Below are 23,560 nucleotides of genomic sequence, written 5' to 3'. Positions count from 1 at the left end.
TATACTACAAATTAGTGTATTTAGTTATACGCAAAAGAGTCCGCATTGCGTTATTGATATTGCTAAAATATTTGAAGTTTTATGTTTAATTTATAAGACATACAAACGTCCCAATTTTGTTCAAACAGTGAATTCATATAGACTGAAAATGTTGCATGCTATATCGCATAATCTAATTTTATGACAGGAGTATCTCACTCATTATTGTTAGACCGTTTCATTTCATCAACTACAATTTTATTATATTTTTTGTTTACTCATTTTTTGAAATTATTATTAAAATATTGGGTAATGAGAATTTTAATGGCTATTGTATATACAAATATTTAGTGACTACTTAAAATATAATGATTTTTAAATAATTATTTATATATTATACTCCCTCCATCGGTTATAATCGAGTCATTTCTTTTTGGCATATGATTTAATGAATTAAATTTTAACGAGTTAAATTAGAGATAGTAAAGTATGAGATAGAGAAAAGTAGAGGAGTGGAAAGAATAAAGTATTTGAGAAAACAAAGTAAGAGGAAAGATTTTTTGCTTTAAGGGAATGACTTACTTATGGTGGGACGTCCCAAAAATGAATGTAGCGTAACTCGTTTATAACGGAGGGAGTATTTTCGACCCCACGGATTACATGTTCTGGATCCGCCATTGCGTCACACCAAGAAGTAGTTTTACTCCAACCATTTACACCAAAATCAAAATTTACACCATTTTTTAGTTTTTGTCTCACAAAAATTTTGCAGTAACACCATATTTGTTGTTGTTTCACAAAAAACACCAAAAATGAATTTGAATTTAATATATGATTGAAGAAGATTTCTACGCTAAAACTCATTTTTGGAGTATGGTCGGAGATGAGTCAGTTAGAGATGGGTTTGAATACTCTAGTACGGTATCATTATCCATTTATCCTTAGATGAATAATAATTAAAATAGAATCTAATGAGCGGTCAATGATAAAGAGATGATTACTATTTTTTCTTGTAATGTAAGGTCACGTTTGGTTGTAAATTCAAAATTAGGGGCTTTACTTTGACTAGAAGCTTTTGTATTTGGCTATTTCCCGCCTTATAATATGTTTATAACCTAACAGGCCATTGTCTTGCCTATCACGATAAATAATAAATAACCGACACGTCATTCATTTAATCCTATTGGGAGTAATTTTTTAAAATTACTTCATTTCAGTGTGAGCAACTTCTTATCATAAACAACATTAATTAATTTGTGACCTCGTTGATTCTTGTCCGCTCAGTTCAAAAGTCAATTAAAAAAATATTAATATGGAATTTGATATGATTATATTTTCATTATGTTTCTAGAAGGGTATTGGTTTCTATAACTAACAATTATTTCACTTTTTAGTATATATGATAGACCCACAATAATTATGAAATTTTGAAAGAGTATTTTAATTACATTACACTGTAATCATAAAAACTAAAATATTACTACATCTGCCAAACAAATATACTAGTTTTGTACACTAGACTACATGAATTGTAAACTTGTACTTAATACAAAATTGATGAACTAAGAGATACATAGATATATAGATAAAATGATTGTTGTATTGTTAGTAAAAAATGAGATTATGAAACTTATTTCATTGAAAGTAACTTACTTTATTGATAAAATTAATTTTGATGAACAACTCAAAATAGAAAAAAGAATAGAAAAAAGAATGTAGACTAATTTGTGGATGTAAGTAGTAGTATTGTTTAATTAGCTTAGATTAGAGAATCTAATTGAAATTTATCTCATGCTTATTTCTATTTGTTCTAAGATTAATACCAATATACTACAATAAAAATAGAATTTTGGAGATTTGAGTTTTGATTTCAAACAAAAAATTGCCGAGAAAGCTGTGAAATGTTTTCTTATGAATGAATATGGATCCCATTGTTAATCAATGTATTAATGTTTATAGAAATTGAAAATAAGTAAATAAACATACATTAACGTTTTTCATGATATAAAAATGAAAACTAAGATACCTATTTGCTGGATATTCTATAGCATATACTCCTAGTTTTGATTCTACATGAGAACTGTTTGTGATTTATCTTATTAGCATTTAAATTTTGTTTTATATGTCTAAAATAAAAATGGCAAAACTGAAAATGATTTGAGCAGCCACTATATTTTTTTTGAATTTTGACTATCCTATTCTTCAACTCCTATTGTATGTGCGTATCAATCATTAAAAGCTAATAATTAAAATTCAAAAACAGACAAAGGATAGAAAAGCATAAAAAGAGCAAACAAGAAGCATGAAAATGTGTCTCAACACATCATCTGCAGTAGTATTTGTTTGTCCAAATCTAATTCAACTTGCTGTGACACTAAAAGATAAAATTGAAGTCAGATTTAATATCAAAGAATCTCACATTTAAACAATCTGTACCTAAAGTTGAAGACTTTGAATTTGAAATGTAATGCAAAAAAAGTGGGCCCAAAAAGTTAGGCTGGGTTCTGTATTTTGGGCTTACCATCACCACATAAAATCACATGCAACAAAACTTCACATTACTATATTTTATAAGTGGTGAAGAATAACATCATCATTATTATTGCTGTTAATAGTATACTTACTACTTTGTTCATAAATAAATGTCTTAATTTACCGCACAAGTTTTAAGAAATACTAGTATTTAAAAAAAATTAATTTGACCAAATTTGAATTTTTTTTATTTATTAGGCTCAAAATTGATGTCATGTTATCACATAAATACACGTTTGCATCATCAATACTTTACATATGCTTATCAATTTAACAACACATTTACCAAAAATTATTATTGGAATTGAATTTTTTTTTATAAATTTCATTATTTGTCATTTAAGTTTCTAAATGTGCATGACAAATCAAATTTTCACTAGCCATTAATTAACCTTTTTATTTTATTGCTCCTTCTAAGTCTTTAGCATTTTTTACGCATTAGTTTATATTTGGTGTTTAAAGAAATACTACTATTGTAATACGTGTATATTCAATTGATTAATGGACGTATTTATAAAAGTAGTATTACATAAATTTTAAAGGCCAGTCATTTGAACTTGTAACCTTTAGTTCGAGCATCAACCACTACATGCAGACACTCCGATTGAACAATCTTTCAACTAGGAATGCATGCTTAAACAAGAATCATAAATTCAGTTAATAACTGGATTGGTAATTTAGTAAATCATCACAAACATGCGAACCAGAACCAACGTAATGGTTTAGGGGTTTAGGCAGTCTATTACTATCATGTTAAAAGTAAAACCCTTGCTGAGCTAATTTTATTTAATCGGACCATCAACCAATTTAAAAGTAAACTATTATTACTATATTTTTGTCCTCATTCTCTTTAAATTCAGTTATTTTTTCGCTTAAACAAATAAGCAAAATATCTTATAATTCAAAAAGGGGTTTTGTGGCATTTAACGCAAAATCGTGGTCTATTTTAGAATTCCTTAGAAGTCAAAGGGTATTTTGGTAAACAAAATCAGGAGCGGCTACTACACGCACGACACACAGTCACGCAAAGCGAAGCGAAGGAAGAACGCAGACTCTCAGGCGCCGGAAAATGGGTTTATTGGGCGGGCGATGGGGGACTGCGGTGGCGGTGATTACTCTGGCCGCGGCGGTGGTCATGAGGAAGCAGCTTGGCGAGCAATTAGGATGGGATAACTCCGCCATGATGCAATGGCTGAAAGAAATGTCCGATCGGCTAGGGCATTGGGCGATCCCCGCCTACGTCGGACTTCACACGATCACCTTGGCGCTTTGCCTCCCCTACGCCGTCTTCTTCGAGGCCGGCGCTTCGATGCTCTTCGGATTTTTGCCGGCGCTTCTGTGCGTCTTCACGGCTAAAATCCTCGGCGCCTCTCTCTCCTTCTGGATCGGCAGGCACTTCCTCCTATCTCTTTTCCCCAATTTTAGCCTAGTAATTGATACATTCGAAATATCTTCTGGTAACTTTAGCTGGTTGGATGATGTTTCGCTATTTTGAGTTGACTGCAATTGAGTAATTCTTAATATCTAATAGGAATTGAGAAATACAGACATTCTTTTCCTGCTTTTGTTGTTTGGATTTAAAATTCGAGCTATGGTTTTGATGGTTGTGTGATCTGTTACGTGAAGTGTTCAAGTTATGCTGTTAATTTTGTGTTTTACTGTTTCATTTCAACATAGCCTGTGTTCTACTGTAATTGAGTCAGCATATACATTACATATTTACATTCAGCTCATGTGCAGTCAGATATAGATTGTTGATGGTCTCTATATCTGATATTTGACTTAAATGGAGGAGTTTGTGAATTTTTATTCTATAGCTAGTTGTGATTGGAATGAAACGAAAAGATAATGAACACCTAAACCCCTAGAAATCACTGACAGAGGAGTTGGGGGTAGAGCCTCGTTAAAACCATTCCGGCAAAAACCTAGTGGGAGAAACGCCGCGAAAGGACAAGGAGTACTTGTCAGAATAAAATCCTTTAAGACGACAGTAACAATTTAAGGACTAGCATGATCCCACCAGCCATCTGTGATCGACTGTGTAGCCATATAGCTAGTGGTAATTGGAGAAGAAGCAAAATATTATTTAACCGAATGGAGCTTTAACCGAGTATGAAAGATATGGTTATCTGCTGTTTGCAATAGATATATGTCACTGTCATAGTTTCACGTCTGCTAATGTCGGCCGGTGTTACATTGTTGCCCATTTAAGATATTCTGTGATATCTTCTATATTTCGACGGGTGGGTGTTAGAAATATAAACAACATTTCAGTTAATGGCAGAACTGCTACCAAAACAAGTTTTATTTTTTAATTTGTATTTTACAATACCATTTTTTCGTTTCATATTCTATTCCCTTATTTGGCACACAAGGATCATTTTCTAGAAATGCGATCTGATTCGAATCTCCCTCTCTCTCTCTTTCTGGGTTGTGTGTGAAATTTCTAGCAATGTCATCTGATTTGATCTGTCTTTCCCTGACAGATTTATCTTTCGAAGTTATGGCTCTGCAGCTGAAAGGATTCAGAAAAATAAATACTTTAACATGTTGTCAAGGGGAGTTGAGCGTGACGGTTGGAAATTTGTTCTTCTTGCTCGATTCTCACCTGTACCATCCTATGTCATAAACTATGCATTGGCTGCTACTAAGGTTGGCTTCCTCGTTGATTTCTTACTTCCAACTGTCATTGGGTGCATGCCCATGATCTTGCAGAACACCTCAATCGGCAGCCTTGCCAGTGCTGCCGTAGGTTCAGCATCCGGCTCCCAGAAGTCTCAGGTTTGGTCATATTTATTTCCCCTTCTCGGGATCTCATCTAGTGTTCTTATATCATTGAGGATAAAAAAGTATTCAACTGATATCCTAACTGACGATTCTCCTGCTACCGTATCTGAGCCCTCCGATGCTCAGGCATCAAGTCAAGAGCCAGTCAATAGTAAAAGTAAGGCTTTGAAGGGAAAATAAACGCATTTTAAGCTGAAGTTCATGTGCAATATTTAGCTACACCCAATTTTACTTGGCCACTCTCTGTCGATTATGATCAGCCAGTCTAGAGTTGATTTTGACATGAATATATATACTCGAATGCTGCTATGAAATTCGTAGAAGAAGAAAAGATACAGCGACCCTGTAACTGAACTCAAATCGACGTATCTTATAAATGAGTCTATATATTCGAGTTGACATTTGAAGGTTTAGGCTTTTGTACTTGTACTATGTGTTATTTAAAGAAATGGAATTATGTGTTCTGGAACATTCTTCTCTTGTTTCTTCTTCTTGCATATTTGCTGTATCTTTATGTTTCGTGGTTATATGGGTTGAGTTTTTCTTAAAGTTTCAAGTCTATATTCTTATCTTCTCGTTTCTTCAGGAATATATATGTTTGTCTACTTGGGTCATATTTATGGGCCTCAAAAAACACACACGCACACACACTTTAGGGTGGTATTGGTTAGGACTTAGGAGATTCACGTTGCCTGCTCGCTGGTTATAAATAGAGTAAATGTCAATTTTGGTCCTAAACATATGACCAAAATACGAATTTGGTCCAAAACATTTACTTTTTGAAAAACAGGTCAATAACAAATGAAATCCTTGTTGGAGTGGTCCTTTTTTGATGGTTCCATTAAAAAACTAACGGTCATGCCACTGTGCAATTAGCGTTGACCGCTAGTTTTTTGACGGAACCGTAAAAAAAAGGACTACTTCATCGACATTTTCATTTATATGGACCTGTTTTTCAAGAAGTGAATGTTTTAGACCAAATTCATATTTTTGTCATATGTTTAGAACAAAAATTGATCTTTACTCTATTGTTATTAACCGCTTTTGGATATTGGTGTTGGAAACTTGATTTTGATTTTTGAGTGTGACCTATGTATGGTATTGGATATTGGTGTTGGGAACATGTAATTTAGTTGTTTTGAGATAACTTCAACCAATTCTAAGATTACACCCAAGTTCGAACCCAGCAAGCTAAGCGAACCCTTCGCAGTCCCGGTTTCAGTTGTTGTTTTGGCGTCTCTCTATAGTCGTTAACCGAGCAAATACCTAGGTCCACACACTTTCACATAATAATATTTTCTTGACTTAATTTATATTAAGAAAATGTTATCACATGATAGGCGACTCTCTAATACATGTAGAGCCCATAAAATTTCTTGTCTTATTACTGTAGTGATGAGTTTTGCAAAGAAACCTAACTTCATTTATAAAAATGCAAGCTCAACAAGACAATAATGACAACCCCTGTCTGTCCCTTCTATATAGTTGTAGTATGATAAGGTGTAAAAGTGCAATTAACTAAGCTTGTGAAAACATCTAGAAGAAAATGTTTTATGTTGCAATATCATTGAATGAAATTGTTATTCTAGTCCAAAATAAAATACTACACTAATGAGAGGCCATCCACAATCCATGTTTTTTAACCGCTTTTCCTTTCAGTATTCATAGCCCTACACCACTTTTTAATTTCTATTCATTTCTTATGTGTTTTATTTATTAATCATTATAATTATATTAAATTTTATAATTTAATTAAAATATGAAATTAATTTAAATCTTAATTTTATCGAAAGCCGAAAAATACCAGTTGAAACTGTAAAATTATGTACATTATGCAAGCGAAAAAAATATATAGTCGAATGAGAATCTATAGTTGGTGTGACCAATCGACTAGATCGTGGCATCGCGCAACGACTCGTGTTGCCCTCGGAATGGTTGAAGGCTCACAAATTTTGTTATAATAGGAGTAACAGATTTCATTGATTTTCGCACCATAATAATGCAACGAAACAGCTTGAATCTGGCTGTTGTTGCCAAGAACAGAAACCCTAATGAGTTGGTCACATGGAGAAACTATATTCTAATTTTAGAATCTATGGGAGAGATCTAAAGTTACGTTTGCAAACGTAACTAGACAACTTGATCAAACAAAGAAAACATCATTTTTTTTGTTTCTTCCAACAGAAACAATTGTTATTCAACCCAAATTCAATTCTAATTATAGACAATTAATACCACTCCATACTTTTTTTTCATCATTTTAAGGATAGAAACATGGCAATTGTCTGGTTTATTTTTATATAATTTCATAAAAGGATGAGCTGAATCCTTACTGGTCTACTGGAACGAACGCCGAAAAATAGCTGGAAGAACATATGATCTAAATGTTCTAGCGACATGCATGGTTAGACGCAGAAAAATTCATTCGTGTGAGCTATATTTTATAAATTTTATTCAAAAAATATTTTTTATTTATTTAAATCATTAGCTTTTATACACTATTTACATATATTTTGAATATATTTGATGAGTCTATACAAGAAAATAAAATAAAATAAAATAAAATAAAAGGTTTAGTAGGAGCTGAAGCCCCTTGAGCTCTCCCACAGGGTGACATGAAATTGTTCAGTTTTAAAGGTGATTGATAAAAAAGAACTAAATTAGTTACATACCAATTTATGATTCGGTTTATTTTTCAAATGATACATTGACTCTTGTAAATCATTATTTTGATACGCAATATCATATATAGAAATACATTTATTTATTTGATACGCATAATTTTTAGACAAGCTCGACTTATTTATGCTTAACACCTCGAATTATTAGATTCTGTATAATATTTCAAATTCAATTTTATCTATATGCTCTTGTTAAATGGAGCAATTATTTTGATACGCAATATTTGCACATGAATTAAGAGGTGAAAACTGAATTGATATGATCTGGTGCAGGGTTGTATTGTGATAATTAATGTATGGTGGCAGCATTAATGAAAGACAGCTCAATAATCACCAAATTAATAATGGGATTTGCCAGAAAAATAAACAAAGAAATTGAAGTTATGAGCACTCAAGCACATGATTTTGGTTTTGAAATAGAGCTTTGCAATTTCACCTTGCAATCAATTAATTATAAATCATCGCACATGACTCTTACCCAAACCACATCCGTTGTGCTCCATATATCATTGTTCTTGAAGAAGTGTCTCATTTAGAAAATGAAATTTTTTGTTCCATAGTCATATTTCAGGAGTATATTTTTGTAAAAGAATAATGCCATTCTACCCATCATCCTTAATGCAACATTCTATATAATAAATTGATGTAATATAATGTTTTTATAATAGTATTTTTTAAGAATGATAAATATCAAACTAAATTCTATATTACATTATTAACTTATCAAAAATACTCTGAATTATGAGAAATATTTAATTAAACCCAAAATTTTAAATTTGTTTGAAAAATATTGATGTAACTTGTCTTTTTTTTAATACGAGAGTATTAGAACACAAAAAAAAAATTATAGTGAATACAAGTTACGACAAAAAAATTATAGTGGCATACAATAAGTTACGACAAGATCTCTGATATCGAAAAAAGAAGAGTGATATTTTGATATAAAGTCGGTAGTCTAAGGTTTAATTAACTTATGATTTGGAACTTTTTTGATAAATTAGATTATAAATTAGGGTTTAATTTGAAATTTTTATCCTTCTTAAACAATATTATCAAATCAGATTATTATATAGGAAACACGAGCGGTAGTGAAATAGGTCAACCTGCTGAATGAAGAAATTGTCATATTACTGTTACTTTAAAATAATCCATGCATCATGGGAGATTGCCAACTCAATCAGATCTTGATCATAATTAGGGAATAAATACCGATAACCGAGGCCCTTAACATAAAAACTAGAGAGAGACTCACGTGAGAACGAGAGAATATCGAGAGTGGATACAATATTTTTATTTTTAATATGCACTCCTCCAATTGAAAGTTGAATATTCTTTTTTATTTGAGTGGAAAAAGAATTAAAATTGAAATGATGTTTAATTTTTATAAATATCACACTTTTAGTGAGACACTTTAAAAAAATAAAACGCATCACTTTGAATATGACAGAACGAAAAAGTATTGTTAGATGTGGAAATAATCAAATAATGTAAGTGTTTCACTAAAAGTAAGTAGAAGACATGAACATGTTGTGTAAAATATAGCACTAAGTGGAGTATCATTTATTTTGAGTGTGACCAGTAAATCAAGTATCATTTTTATAACATTTTAAATATTTTTAGAGACTATTTCTATGAGTGTTTGTAAGATAATTCTCCTTCATCTAATAAAATGGAGCTTTGAGACATCGCAGAAGTTAATGGGGAACTATTATTAGTCTCCATTATTGAAGCAAATTAATACTCATGTGATTTATGCCGTATATAATTTAGCATTGATATCATACAACATACATTCCAAATTTCCATATGTAGCAGCGCACTTTGTGAATAATAAACATTAGTTAGATATGGAGTAGTAAAAACTATTTATTGGGGAATGATAAATCTCATACCTTTTTTGATATGGTTACAATTTTTTTTGGCAACTTCTGAGAAATAAATTTGTACCAACAATCTTGAAATAGTAAATAATTTGAACAACCCTTAACCGACAATGTATTATGCAATTGATATGCGTCTCTTCACGTGACACATTGAATTGCAATTCAATATCATTTTCTAATTCGTAAAACTCAAATTTAATAATATGCGAATTTAATAATTTACCTTGTGAAATAATATCCGGATGATAAACAGATGGAGGTATTCTATTGAACCAACCAGCTCTGTAATAATTGTGAACCTATGAGCAATAAATTAAATAAAATGTTCCTCCCTCCGTCCCGCTTTAAGAGTCCCGGTTGATTAATTTTGGGCGTCCCGCTTTAGGAGTCCCGGTTGAGATAAATTAATAAAAAATGCCTACAAATTGTTAAAAGTGGATCCCAACATCCGCTACAACTAATAAAAAAGTGTTAAAAAGTGGGTCTCAACATCCACTATAACATTTATTTATTGGACACTCAATTAAAAGTGGGTCCCAACATCCACTATAACGTTTATTTATTGGATACTCAATTAAAAGTGGATCCCAACATCCCCTACAATATTTTATTTATTACACACCCAAACACTTTTTTCTTAAAACATGTGTCCAACTCAACCGACTCTTAAAGCGGGACGGAGGGAGTAATTGACAACTTCTCAAATAAACAGATGGAGGTATTCAATTGAACCAACCAGCAGTGTAATAATTATGAACTTATGAGCACTAAATTAAATAAAATGTTAGTAATTGACAACTTCACAAATAATGCATCCAAAAATTTAAATTTAAAAGTGCGATATGTGATTATACTGTATAAATCGACAGACAACATGGCAGTGCAACAACTTTCATTTTCTTTTGTTCATGCTTTGTGTTTAATTCTCTCGTTCTATATTTTATAATGAAGATAAGTTAGTTATGAAGTGTGAATAGTGAATAAATAGATATTGGATAAATGAGATCTGGAGTTGTAGATTATAGAACTAGGTTGAGGATACACAGTAGATAACATGTTATGAATAATTGGTCTTTCAATAAAATTTGGGATACATAATTTAATTTATAATAAAATTGTTAACAATTATGGATCCAGTATAAAAATGCCCCTTTTTCTACATCTGCGCAACCGTCTTATTTAAATTTTCTTATTTTTCCATTACTATGTTTTACTAACTTTTTTCGATCTCCTAACTGATTGAAACGCATGGAATAAAATAGTCAGAGAAGTTATGTTGCACATACACACTAGAGAAATAAAAAAATTGGAAATAGTAGCAGTTCATTTATTATTAATACAAGAGGAAATGCAAGGGGCGTAGGCCTATATAAAGAGGCCTGCACCACTCTCCTCTTTCATTCTCACATATTCTCTGCACAAACATGGCTTCTCACTCCCTCTGCAGCCTCTCCCTTGGCCTGCTGATGCTCGCCGCCGCAGCACTGGCGGCGGCGCCCAAAAAAGCAGTGGATGTCCCCTTCGGCAGAAACTACGTCCCCACTTGGGCTTTCGACCACATCAAATACCTCAATGGCGGCTCTGAGATCCAGCTTCTTCTTGACAACCAAACTGGTATATATATATATACACATATGCTCTCTCTCTCTCTCTCTCGACTCAATGTCTCACATTGGCCGGTGTGTGGTTTATAGACTTAATGAGCTCTATCTCGTTAGGCTAGTTTTTTGGGAGTGTGTGTGTGTGTTTGAGAGAGAGTTAATGATGATTGTTGTTTTGTTTGGTTTTAGGTACTGGATTCCAATCTAAGGGTTCATATCTATTTGGACACTTTAGTATGCATTTGAAGCTGGTTGGTGGGGATTCTGCTGGAACTGTTACTGCTTTTTATGTGAGTAAAGTTTACTATACTAGTACTTTTTTAGCAAGTTTTCTTTTGGAAATGAATGGAGACAAACTAATGATTTCTTAGTAGTCTCTTCTTCCATGCTTGTTTTGATGGAAAATCCTATGAGAATATGTTACGAAATTAGCACAAGTAATCATGAATTGCTTACTCCTTTTGATACCATATATGTTTGGGTCAATGTCAAGAAAAACGATTTCACAATATAATTTTCAAAAGGTGGACATATAGACAAAAGCAATGAACTCTGTTAATAACACTAGGAATCGAGTTGGGCCTAAATATGTATGTACAGAAGCCCAAGTTCCCGCTTCGGAAATTTTGTGGTTATGGATTGATTTACTTCGTTTCTGACGCCAAACTACATATAAATACCGATTTGTAGTTTTTTACGAACTCCAATCTTGATGTTTGGTTTATCGACTACATTAGTTCTCAGTGCTGATAAACTAGTCTTTTAAGATGAGTTCTTTTGTTTATACTCTATAACAATAGTTTTAATTGTTTTGTGGTTGTAGCTATCTTCCCAAAACTCAGAGCACGATGAGATAGACTTTGAATTCTTGGGAAATAGAACTGGACAGCCATACATCTTGCAAACAAATGTATACACTGGTGGAAAAGGGGACAAAGAACAAAGAATCTATCTTTGGTTTGATCCAACCAAAGAATTCCACTCCTACTCTATCTTGTGGAATCTCTACCAAATTGTGTAAGTCTTCCTATTATTTCATTTTCCACCATTTCTGTTCAAATTGCAACATTGATTCCATCAATTTTGCTCAATTAGCCAGGCTAGGAAAATATGTTGTTGACCAATCTTGAAATCTCCAAATCACAAGAGTCGAAGAAGTCAAATTGTTTGGTTCTTGAGAGTGGTAGTGTTGGTTATAAAATCAACATAGTTTTGACTTAAGAGTCTGTGGCGCGTGAAATTAATTGGGCCAACAAGATTCGGTTAATGCATATTAAATATGTAGAAGTAATATTTAATTTGGAATTTTGGATATCTTGCTAGTTGCTACTGGATATTTAATATTTTCTTCTTGATTTCTCAAACAAATTTTTTTGAGCTATTTTTCTTGCTTTCTTTCTTTCTCTAATTTCAGTCCCTTGGAATTTTATAATCTGATAATTTGATTTTCATATGTATAGGCTAAGGGATAAAATTGATCTCAGACAATTTTTGTAAAATTAGCATTAAAATATAAAAATAGTTTGGTATAGATTTAAACACACAATTTCTGTCACCTGTGTCCGCCTCTATTTACGTAACAACAGGTATGTCCAAGAAAATTTAACATTAATGGATGGCTTTCCATGTGTCTCTACCTTAGTATAATATGCTGGTTGGATTCAATTAAATTAGTAGGGACCATGTGCCTCTTTTGACTTTACACGACCATCAACATCTTAATATCTTCTATTGTCCCCGTTGATGGAGGGGCTATTTTATCACATTTTTTCAATCTTTAAATATGCAAATAAAATTTAATTAAACATGTCTTAAAAGTTTAGAGGATGCATAGTTATCATATTATCACAATTCATTCTTTACCAACCATATGACACTTTAGTAATTTGATTGCTATTAATAATTGTTGTTATTCTAATTACTCTAGTGCATATTTTGGTTGCATATGATTTTACTAGGTGTATCATTTAGTACTATAACATATCAAGAGAGGAATTAAATGGCAATGCATATGATTTATTGTGGCAGATTTTTCGTAGACGATATCCCAATCCGTGCGTTCAACCGACCGGACCCGATACCCGACCCCGCCGCCCGAGTGCAAGAGGGACAGGGACATATGATATGGTCCAATGCAATGTGGTGTAGTGATTGTTGAGTGATACTATTTGATACATATATAGTTATGTATTGGTGCTGATTAATACAAATTGGGGAGAGAAGCTCAACATTTCATATGATATGTTACTTTTGTGGGTGTTGATTTATCTCTCTATTTAGTACTTATGTATGATTATGAATATCAGCATTGTCTTGATGCTGATTTGAGCATGTGAGCACCATTATCATTTTGAAAAATTTCATATCTTGAGAAAAGTTTTTTTCTTATTTAATTATGAGTGTTACCTTTAACCGTCGGCGGGGACCATCAATTTTCTTCCTTAAATTATGGTAGTAAAATGATGTACTAGTATTATTTTGTTATTGCTATATTAAAATAATTGGTACTTAAATCACAATTTTTAATTGAATTTAGTTCACTTCATAATGTTTTTGGAGTTGAATACTTTTATCGCAAATTTCTCAATTGTTCCTTCTTTTCATCTCTTCCACTCATTGTCTAATTTCTCTCATCCTCTTTTCTGTTATTTTATTTAAACTTTTGAATATGTTGTGAAAGTGTGAAAATATAAGCTCCTGGTTCTGAAAGTGTGAACTAAATAGACTATATATGGTGTACGAATATTGATTAATGAGCTATGAAATATGGATAAATAGATCATGGAGTATGAATATTGAATAATGGATTGTATATAATGAGTTTTTAAATTAAAACTGGCCAAGAAGATTATAAGATATACTACTATAGTAATAGTATATAGTAATCATGTCCATTGTTCTTTAGTTGATACATACACCTATGCTTGCGACCAATCTAGAATATATCTGATCGTATGCTAGTAAAATAAATATTGTCTTTTGCCCTTTATATGTAAAACAAAGTAGTATTATTCTTTTTTACAAAGGAAAGAAAATATATGCATATAATTTATCAAATAACTTAATATAATCAATAAAATTATTTCTATGCTGGGACCTTTATCTCCCACAGTTAATATTACTCCAGCATATTAAGAGTGAAATATTGAAAATTTGTGATGCTTTTCAATTGAATATTACTACTACTGGTAGACATCTTGTGCAGAGCGGCTTCTCCGTCTGATTCACTTATGTTTAAATTGAGCAACATTATCTTATAAAAAGTACTCCTATATTAACATTAATTTTTCCATATATAGAATCTCAACATTTATAGTAAAACTTAACTATAAGAGTAATAACTATGATCTAGTCATAGAAGTGTGAAAATGACTCTCTTTTCCCACAGCTCAAAAGCAAACAAGAATCTCCCTAAATTGAGAAACAGGACAAGGTCACTTACAACAGAGCATCTCAATCCTAGTATTCACGAAAGGAATGTAATGTAATGAAGCCCTACCAATTTAATTAGTGTGACTATTTGCTTCAACTCTAGGCAAAGCACACTAACTCCAAAAAACAAAAAACATGAGAGACATAAATATCGCTACACACCACAACTCACTCCTCGCACACATCATGGCCGACGACGAACAACCCCAGCCCAAAATGCAATGGGTCGTCGACATCGACAACGATCTCGAAAATCTCCCCAACACCTCGGCCGAGTCGGCCCACTGGAGCAAGCGCTCCATCTACCGCATCCCGGCCTCGGTGACCGACGTCAACACCCGGGCCTACAAGCCCCAGATCGTCTCCTTCGGCCCCTACCACCACGGGAGCGTCCACCTGAGGGCAATGGAGGAGCACAAGCGCCGCGCGCTCCTCCATTTCCTCAAGCGCTCCAGTAGGCCCCTCCAGGCCTACGTGGACGCCCTGGCCCCCGTGGCCCAGGACCTCAAGGACGCCTACGACCAGCTCGGGGACAAGTGGCACAACGACACGGCCAAGTTCCTCGAGCTGATGATCGTGGACGGGTGCTTCATGTTGGAGATACTCCGTGTTGCGTGCGCCACGGACGCCGGGGGCTCGGGCGTCCACCAGCTCCCGCCCCCGCCCACGTCCTGCATCGGCCACGCGTGCTGGCCGTGGACCAGGGCGCAGGCCCCGGTCCCCAGCCAGCAGGCGCCGGCCGAGCGGGCGGCCGTGGTGAGAGACTACGCGGAAAACGATCCGATCTTCAGCAAACACGGAAAGCTATACATTGTGCCGTATCTAAAGCGGGATATGCTGATGCTCGAGAACCAGCTACCGATGCTGGTTCTCGAGAAGCTCGTGGCCGTGCAGAATGACAAGTCGCTCAAGGTAAAACACAACACTAAACCACCAAAAATTCTAAATTTAGATTTACGACCAATTTTTTTCGTAAAATTATATCCAATATGACCAAATTGCACGCCAAATTTAATGATTTTTTCAACTATTTAACCAAAATAAGTAAAGATAGAAATGATAAAGTATTACACTGTACTATATATATTGAATTGAATACTTATTTTATTGCTAACTCGTTATATATATAAGTTTTTCTGTGATCATAGTATACTAATTGTTAATGCAGAATTGAGAACCAAAACACGAAGGTTCATTATTACAACATATATGGAGGTCATTTTTTACACTGTTTTGTTATACTATTTAAATAATTCAAATTAGAAAAACATGGGGTCATTATATCCAAATAGAACTATACAAGGGGTGTTCGGTTTGCAAGATTGTATCGAGGTATTAAATTTGTAGTGTGTTTGGTTCATGAGATTCAATCCTAGATGGATAATCATGGGATAATTAGTCATAGTTAACCCACCCATGACTAAAATAATCTCACAACTCAATCCTAGATTATATCTTGTTATTATTTTATCTTGCAAACCGAACACCACCTATAAATATTTAAAATTAACAAAAAATATAAAGAAATGACATGCATGATCTTTGTTTATTAAAAAACCAAATTATCTAAATGAACTAAAATGGTAATAACCTCCATATTGTTGGTTTGTAATTTGTTATTAATATGAAGTTTTGCTTGTATCACATATACATATGATGAGTGCAGGACTGCAGAGATCTGACCAAACGCATCCTAAAATTCTTCCAACAAAACATCAATCACGCCAAACACCTCCACGAGTTCAACCACTGCCTCCACATCCTAGACATATACCGCAAGAGCCTCCTTCTCGAGGAGCCTCGCGCCAAGAAGCAGAAGGCGGGGGCCGCGGCCCCCGCCCACCAGGGCGGGGACGACATCATCCGCTCGGCCACGGAGCTCAACGAGGCCGGGATCCGCATCAAGCGGAGCAAGTCCCGGAGCCTCAAGGACATCACGTTCCGCGGCGGGGTGCTGAGGCTCCCCCTGATCGTGGTGGACGACGCGCTCGAGTCGCTCTACCTCAACCTCATCGCGTTCGAGCGCTTCCACGTGGGCGCGGGCAACGACCTCACCTCGTACATTTTCTTCATGGACAACATCATCGACAGCGCGATGGACGTCAGCCTGCTCCACTCGTGCGGGATCATACAGAACGCGCTCGGCAGCGACAAGGCCGTCGCCAAGCTGTTCAACTCGCTGTCGAAGGACATCACGCTCGACCCCGAGAGCAGCCTTGAGCAAGTGCACAAGCAGGTAACTGCGAGGGGCTTTAGTCCTTACCAAGTTAAAAGTTTCATTTAAAATGACACATTTCCTAATAAAAAACACTCTCTCTACTTTATTATGTTTCCTGTCTAATAAAAAGCATAAAATTTCATACCGAACAGGACATGCTCCACTTAAGTGTGACTGGAATAATAAAATTTAAGAGTCTCAAAATTTATAATAGTATATATAATTCTAGTATCAAATTAAATTTCTGCGTCCGCCCTTGCAGGTAAGTGAGTACTGCCAGAAGCCGTGGCACCAATGGAGGGCTAACCTCATGCACACCTACTTCACGAATCCGTGGGCCATTCTCTCGGTCGTTGCCGCCATCTTTCTCTTCGCCCTCACCATTGTCCAGACTGTTTACAGTGTCTTAGGTTACATCAATCCACCTGCTTAATGCTTGCCATTTCTCTTCACGTCTTGGTTTTCTTGCCTTGTTTGTTTGGCTTGGGATTTTCTTTTCTTTTGTGTGTGTGTGAACGAATGTGAGGGTTGGAGCAAATCCTTGTGTGGTTATTACTTGAATTGGACATGATGTGAGTATTTTTTTATCCCTGCACCTCGTCTGCTAAGCAACACTACTAGACTTGTCGAGTTGGTCGGGCCGAGTGGTCGGTTTGATCCATCAGTAAAGCGAAGTGGGTTTGGGTTGGGCTCATCGATTGAAACGAACTTCAATTGAACCACCATTTTTTAAACCAATGCTTATGTCATGGACAGATCAAATAAGTTTATAGAATAAATTATGGAATTAGATGAAATTATAAATATTTAAAATTAAATTTAAATCTAAAACAAAAAAAGGTATGAGATAAAAACCAAGGGATTAATTAAATTAATAAGATGAATTATTACGTGTAATAATTATCGTGGACTAAGATGGGCGGAGAGCCCACGCGCGCACGCTACCTCGCTGCAAGTTGCGCTCCATGCACCATGTCATGTGACCCGTGCTCATTTCACCATAACCTGGGACTCGTGCTCAGTGCACGGTGTTCCGTGACCCATGACCCGTGCCCCGTGTGCCGTGTGTCATGTGTCAAAAGGTCCACGATGGACCCGACGCATAGCGGGTGCTAAAAGGTCCACGACGGACCCCGACGCATAGAGGGTCCCAAATGGTTCACGATGGATCCCGACACATAGAGGGTCCCATAAGGTCACAAACGGCAAAACCTGAATTTGAACAATTTCAAGGAAATATAACTTGCTGGTTCTGATTCCAAAGTGGTCCAAAGTTTTTGGCCATTGGCACTAGGACCGGTGAAAACAGTGGAACAACTACGCTCGCTTCATAATTCATATTGGGACCTTTATCTCCCGTTGTTATAGTTTCTCCTTCATATTAAGTGACATGTCCCATTTGAAGTCATACATTTTTTTTAAATGTAAGTATTATTCCCTCCGTTCCATAGTAATGGAGGCGAAATTTTTCAGCATGGAGATTAAGAAAGATTGTGTTAGTTAAGTTAAGTAAAAAGAAAATAAGGTGGAAAATGAAAAAGGTGAAAAGATGAAGAGAGAAAAAAGTAAGAGAGTAAAGTAGGTGTGGAAAAATGTGTTGACTTTTACTAAAAAAGGAAGTGACTCTGTTACTATGGAACGTACCAAAATGACAAAATGACTCTGTTACTATAGAACGGTGAGAGTATTTCTTTAATTTATTTATTCTTGTAATGTTGAAATAACTATTTTCTAGTTTAATAAAATAATATATTTGAGCAATACTAAATGATGTTACTATTTTGTGTTGAGATTTAGAAAAATGTGAAAATTTGAAAATTGTGATGCTTAAAATTTTGTTTTAACCGCTATTAAATGTTCTATTTTTCCTTTTACATCCATCCGGCAATAAATAATCCATTTTTTGACTATTTTTTATAAATGAATCTCATATTCCACTAATTTATCTTAATCACATTTTATTATAAAACTAATATTTAAAAGTATGACCTACATTTCACTAACTTTTTCTATCTATTTTTCATCACAAAGTCAAACATTTCTTAAAATCTAAGCCGGACAATTATGACACTTCTATTGGTGGACGTATGGAGTATATATTACACATCTTGTACATGGTTCTACTTCTTCCTGTCTATTTGTTCGATCTGATTCCCTTTATGTCTGAATATTGAGCAACCATTATCTTGGAAAAAGTACTCCATTTGTATCAACATTGATATTTTCCCCTAGATTCTCAACATATATAGTAATTGATAATAATAGTAACTACAATGAAGTCATAGAAGTGTTACCATCACTATTTTCCAACAGCTCAAAAGTAAACAAGAATCTTCCTAAATTGAGAAACAAGACAAGGTTAGAACAGAGCATCTCAATCTTAGTATTCACGAAAGGAATTAATGTAATGAAGCCCTGCCAGTTTAATTAGTGTGACTATTTGCTTCAACTCTAGGCAAAGCGCACACACACTAACGCCCAAAAAAAAAACATGAGAGACCTAAATATCGCAACACACAACAACACACTGCTGGCACACATAATGGCCGACGACGAACAACCCCAGCCCAAAATGCAATGGGTAGCCAAGACCAACAAGGCCCTCGAAGATCTCCCCAACCCCTCGGTCGAGTCGGCCCGCTGGGGCAAGCGGTCGATCTACCGGATCCCGGCCTCCGTGACCGACGCCAACTCCCGGGCCTACAAGCCGCAGATCGTCTCCTTGGGGCCCTACCACCACGGGAGCAGGCACCTGAGTGAGATGGAGGAGCACAAGCGGCGCGCGCTCCTCCATTTCCTCAAGCGCTCCAGTAGGCCCCTCCAGGCCTACGTGGACGCCCTGGCCCCCGTGGCGCAGGACCTCAAGGACGCCTACGACCGGCTCGGGGCGGATTGGCGCGAGGACACGGACAAGTTCCTCGAGCTCATGGTCGTGGACGGGTGCTTTGTGTTGGAGATAGTCCGTGTCACCGTGGCCGCCACGCTGACTGGGGGCTCGGACGCTCTCACGTCCCAGATGCCAGTGGCATACCAGGCCCAGGTCCAGCCCAGGGCGGCCGTGGCTGGAGAATACGCGGATAATGATCCGATCTTCAGCAAGCACGGCGCGCTCTACATTGTGCCGCATCTAATGCGGGACATGCTGATGCTCGAGAATCAGCTGCCGCTGCTTGTGCTCGAGAAGCTCGTGGCCGTGCAGAATGACATTTTTATCAAGGTAAAACGCAACACAATACCAACAATCATTTCCCAATGAAAACCATCAACTTGACCAAATTGCATATCAAATTTAAGGATTTTTTCGAGCCGAAACAAATAAATATTGAAATGATCTATTGAATTGAATACTTATTTTATCCTTGAATGAATTATTACGTTATTCCTTCCGTCTTTCAAAATATGAATATTTTAATTTTGAAATATTTAAACAACACATTATCCTTACATGCCATTTTATTTATAATTACACTACTTACACTGCCTTTCTCTTTCTTTCTTACTTTATCAATTATACATTAAAACTTGTGTTAAACCAAATATTCATACTTTTCGGATGGAGTATACTATTCTCTTGGACAACAATAAATATTTCATTTTTTTTCCAGATTTTAAAAATTTATTTGGCTTTATAAAGAAAGTGGATAGAAAAAATTAGTGAAATTACCTAGAGAATGTGTGTGGTCCACTTACTAAAAATAGTAAAAATAAATAGACAGACGAAATTAAAAATGAGACATTTAATAGCGAACGAAATGGATAGGGTAAAAAAATACTAATTGTTGCTTTGTTATTTCCTTCAATCACCAATCTCTTCATTGTTACTACTTCATTCGTCCGTCATTAAGTGTACAGTTTTGCCATTTTCATCTGTCCGCTTTAAGAGTCCACTTTCACATTTTATCACAAATGATAAGTGGAGCCTACATAACACTAACTCATTTCAGTCACATTTTATTATAAAATTAATATATACTCTCTCCGTCCCCAAAGAATATGCACTTTGGAGACGAAACGAGTTTTAATGTAAAATTGGTAAAGAAAGAGAGATGTAGAGAGAAAAAAGTAAGTAAAGTATTGTTAGTGGAGAATGTGTCCCACCTCATTTGAGAGAAGAGACTTTCCAAAATTAGAAAGTGCATATTCTTGTTGGACAGACGGAGTATATAAGTGTGACTCATATATTACTAACCCTTTCAATCTACTTCAATACATTTCTTAACATTCGTGAAGAGTCAAACATGGGCACTTAATGGGGACGGAGAGTCAAACATGGGCACTTAACGGGGACGGAGGGAGTACAATTTGTTTCGATATTTAACATGCAAAATTTGTGTATTTGTATGTAGGAGCGCAAGGATCTGATCAAAGACATCCTAATATTCTTCCAACAAGACATTTCCGTCACACACCAACATAAGTTCAACCACTGCCTCCACATACTCGACATATACCGCAAGAGCCTCCTGCTCGAGGAGCCGCAACAGAAGGCGGGGGCCGTGGCCCCTTCCGACCAGGGTGGAGAGGACATCATCCGCTCGGCCACAGAGCTGAAAGAGGCCGGGATCCGCATCAAGCGGAGCAACTCCCGAAGCCTCAAAGACATCACGTTCCGCAGAGGGGTGCTTAGCCTCCCCCACATCGTGGTGGACGACGCTCTCGAGTCGCTCTACCTGAACCTCATCGCGTTCGAGCGCTTCCACGTCGGCGCGGGCAACGACCTCACCTCGTATATTTTCTTCATGGACAACATCATCGACAGCGCGATGGATGTCAGCCTGCTCCACTCGTGCGACATCATACAGAACGCGCTCGGCAGTGACAAGGCCGTCGCGAATCTCTTCAACTCACTGTCGAAGGACATCACGCCTGACCGCGGGAGCTACCTCGGACAGGTTCACAAGCAGGTAACTAACTGTGAGGGGCTTAAGTTTAGGGGTCGAGAAAAATACCGAAATACCGGCCTTATCATATCAACAAAATACAAAAATACTGAATTTTCAACCTACCGTGATTTTTGGTACGGTGTGAAGGTAACAATACGAATTTTAAAATATTGCAGTGTATACCGTAAATTATGATATATACCATAACTACGGTGTATAACGAAAAATGATATATCCCACATACATGGTTTATTTTTTTCTGTCCCATTTACTGTGACACAACTCTTTCTATTGTTTTTTTAATTATTTCTTACACTTTAACTTATAAAACAATACCGCATAAAAACTCCATGTTGAAGTTGAACTGGAAATTATTGTCTCAAAATTTTGAAATAGAATTTTATGCTAATATACTAGCTTCTATCAAAATTAATCTTTTCGTCCGCCCTTACAGGTAAGCAAGTACTGCCAGAAGCCATGGCACCAGTATAGAGCTAACCTTATGCACACCTACTTCACCAATCCGTGGGCCATTCTCTCCGTCATCGCCGCGATCTTCCTCTTTGCCCTCACCATTGTTCAGACTATTTACGGTGTCTTAAGTTACGTCAATCCTCGTGCTTAATGCTTGCAATTTCTCTTCACATCTTGGTTTTCTCTGGCCTTGTTTGCTTTGGCTTGTGATTTTCTTTTCTGTGGGCGTGTGTGTGTGAACGAATGTGATGGTTGATGCAAATCTGTATGTGGTTATTCACTTGAATGGGCATCATGTGCTTTGAATAGCAGTTTGTATTTTTCATTTCTAATGGGATAGAGGGAGTAGGTCGGTTGAGTGGTCGGGCTGATCCATCAATAAAGCAAAGCGGGTTTTAGTTGGACTCATAGACTGAAACAAACTTCAGTTAAAGCCATTTGTGATACCACAATATACAATTTATTGTGCTACACAATTATAGTGAATTGTTCTGTATCTTAAACCCAACCATCACTTCCCTTGCAATGCCAGTTGAGTTACAACTGTCGAACATGTTTCTGTTACTTACCTTCTGTGTACTTTCGTCGTGTCTGATTTTCAAGCAAAACACGAATTCCGCATGTGCGTTCGATACAAGAACATCATCTAGTATTATGAGCTTAGCAGCCTAGGGCCAGAGTTGGAGGCCATCCAGCTGGTAATGACATCGACTTGGTTTTGTGACCGGAGAATATTCGATTTTGGAGTGAATTTATTACCCAACTCTTTCGCGACCGCCTCCCATGGTGTTGCTGCTGTTAAATTCACCAAAAGCTCTCCTCTGCAGTTCACTGCATTCGCCAGTAGGAACATCGCCCAAAACCCCCAAGTGTAAGAAATGATTTATATTTCTTACTCTATTATATTTTTCTCACAAGTATATATGACCAAAAAAAATTCTCTTCCCAATATTAATAATACATCTTAAGTGGTCATGTTGTGTTGAAGGATGGTGCGACCTTATATAATAAATATGTTGTTCCACACAATCGTTTTCTCCTTGTGAAATATGGTGGCCATATCAAAGTAGATTAGTGCAATCAATGATGA

At 35.9% G+C, this 23,560-nt stretch overlaps 4 protein-coding genes across 4 annotated transcripts; all 4 read left to right on the top strand.

Annotated features, from left to right (window-relative positions):
• Positions 1 to 3,510: 3,510 nt before the first annotated feature.
• On the top strand, positions 3,511 to 5,769 carry LOC125211832. Its single transcript, XM_048111770.1, has 2 exons — positions 3,511 to 3,903; positions 4,998 to 5,769. Exons 1-2 carry the CDS (start codon positions 3,581 to 3,583, stop codon positions 5,476 to 5,478), a joined length of 804 nt encoding a protein of 267 aa, XP_047967727.1. The 5' UTR covers positions 3,511 to 3,580; the 3' UTR covers positions 5,479 to 5,769.
• Positions 5,770 to 11,248: 5,479 nt separating this feature from the next.
• On the top strand, positions 11,249 to 13,621 carry LOC125209866 (xyloglucan endotransglucosylase protein 2-like). Its single transcript, XM_048109442.1, has 4 exons — positions 11,249 to 11,476; positions 11,653 to 11,753; positions 12,287 to 12,480; positions 13,492 to 13,621. Exons 1-4 carry the CDS (start codon positions 11,287 to 11,289, stop codon positions 13,619 to 13,621), a joined length of 615 nt encoding a protein of 204 aa, XP_047965399.1. The 5' UTR covers positions 11,249 to 11,286.
• A 1,396-nt stretch (positions 13,622 to 15,017) lies between these two features.
• Positions 15,018 to 17,700, top strand: LOC125212965 (UPF0481 protein At3g47200-like). Its single transcript, XM_048113281.1, has 3 exons — positions 15,018 to 15,807; positions 16,562 to 17,131; positions 17,376 to 17,700. The coding sequence occupies exons 1-3, from the start codon at positions 15,031 to 15,033 to the stop codon at positions 17,544 to 17,546; spliced, it is 1,518 nt and encodes a 505-aa protein (XP_047969238.1). The 5' UTR covers positions 15,018 to 15,030; the 3' UTR covers positions 17,547 to 17,700.
• A 1,888-nt stretch (positions 17,701 to 19,588) lies between these two features.
• On the top strand, positions 19,589 to 22,874 carry LOC125212920 (UPF0481 protein At3g47200-like). The gene is made up of 3 exons (XM_048113218.1): positions 19,589 to 20,330; positions 21,460 to 22,017; positions 22,451 to 22,874. The coding sequence occupies exons 1-3, from the start codon at positions 19,605 to 19,607 to the stop codon at positions 22,619 to 22,621; spliced, it is 1,455 nt and encodes a 484-aa protein (XP_047969175.1). The 5' UTR covers positions 19,589 to 19,604; the 3' UTR covers positions 22,622 to 22,874.
• Positions 22,875 to 23,560: the final 686 nt, after the last annotated feature.

Source organism: Salvia hispanica, chromosome 3 (genome assembly GCF_023119035.1).
Source record: "Salvia hispanica cultivar TCC Black 2014 chromosome 3, UniMelb_Shisp_WGS_1.0, whole genome shotgun sequence".
Lineage (NCBI taxonomy): Eukaryota > Viridiplantae > Streptophyta > Magnoliopsida > Lamiales > Lamiaceae > Salvia > Salvia hispanica.
This window is presented reverse-complemented; position numbering and strand designations above follow the sequence as displayed.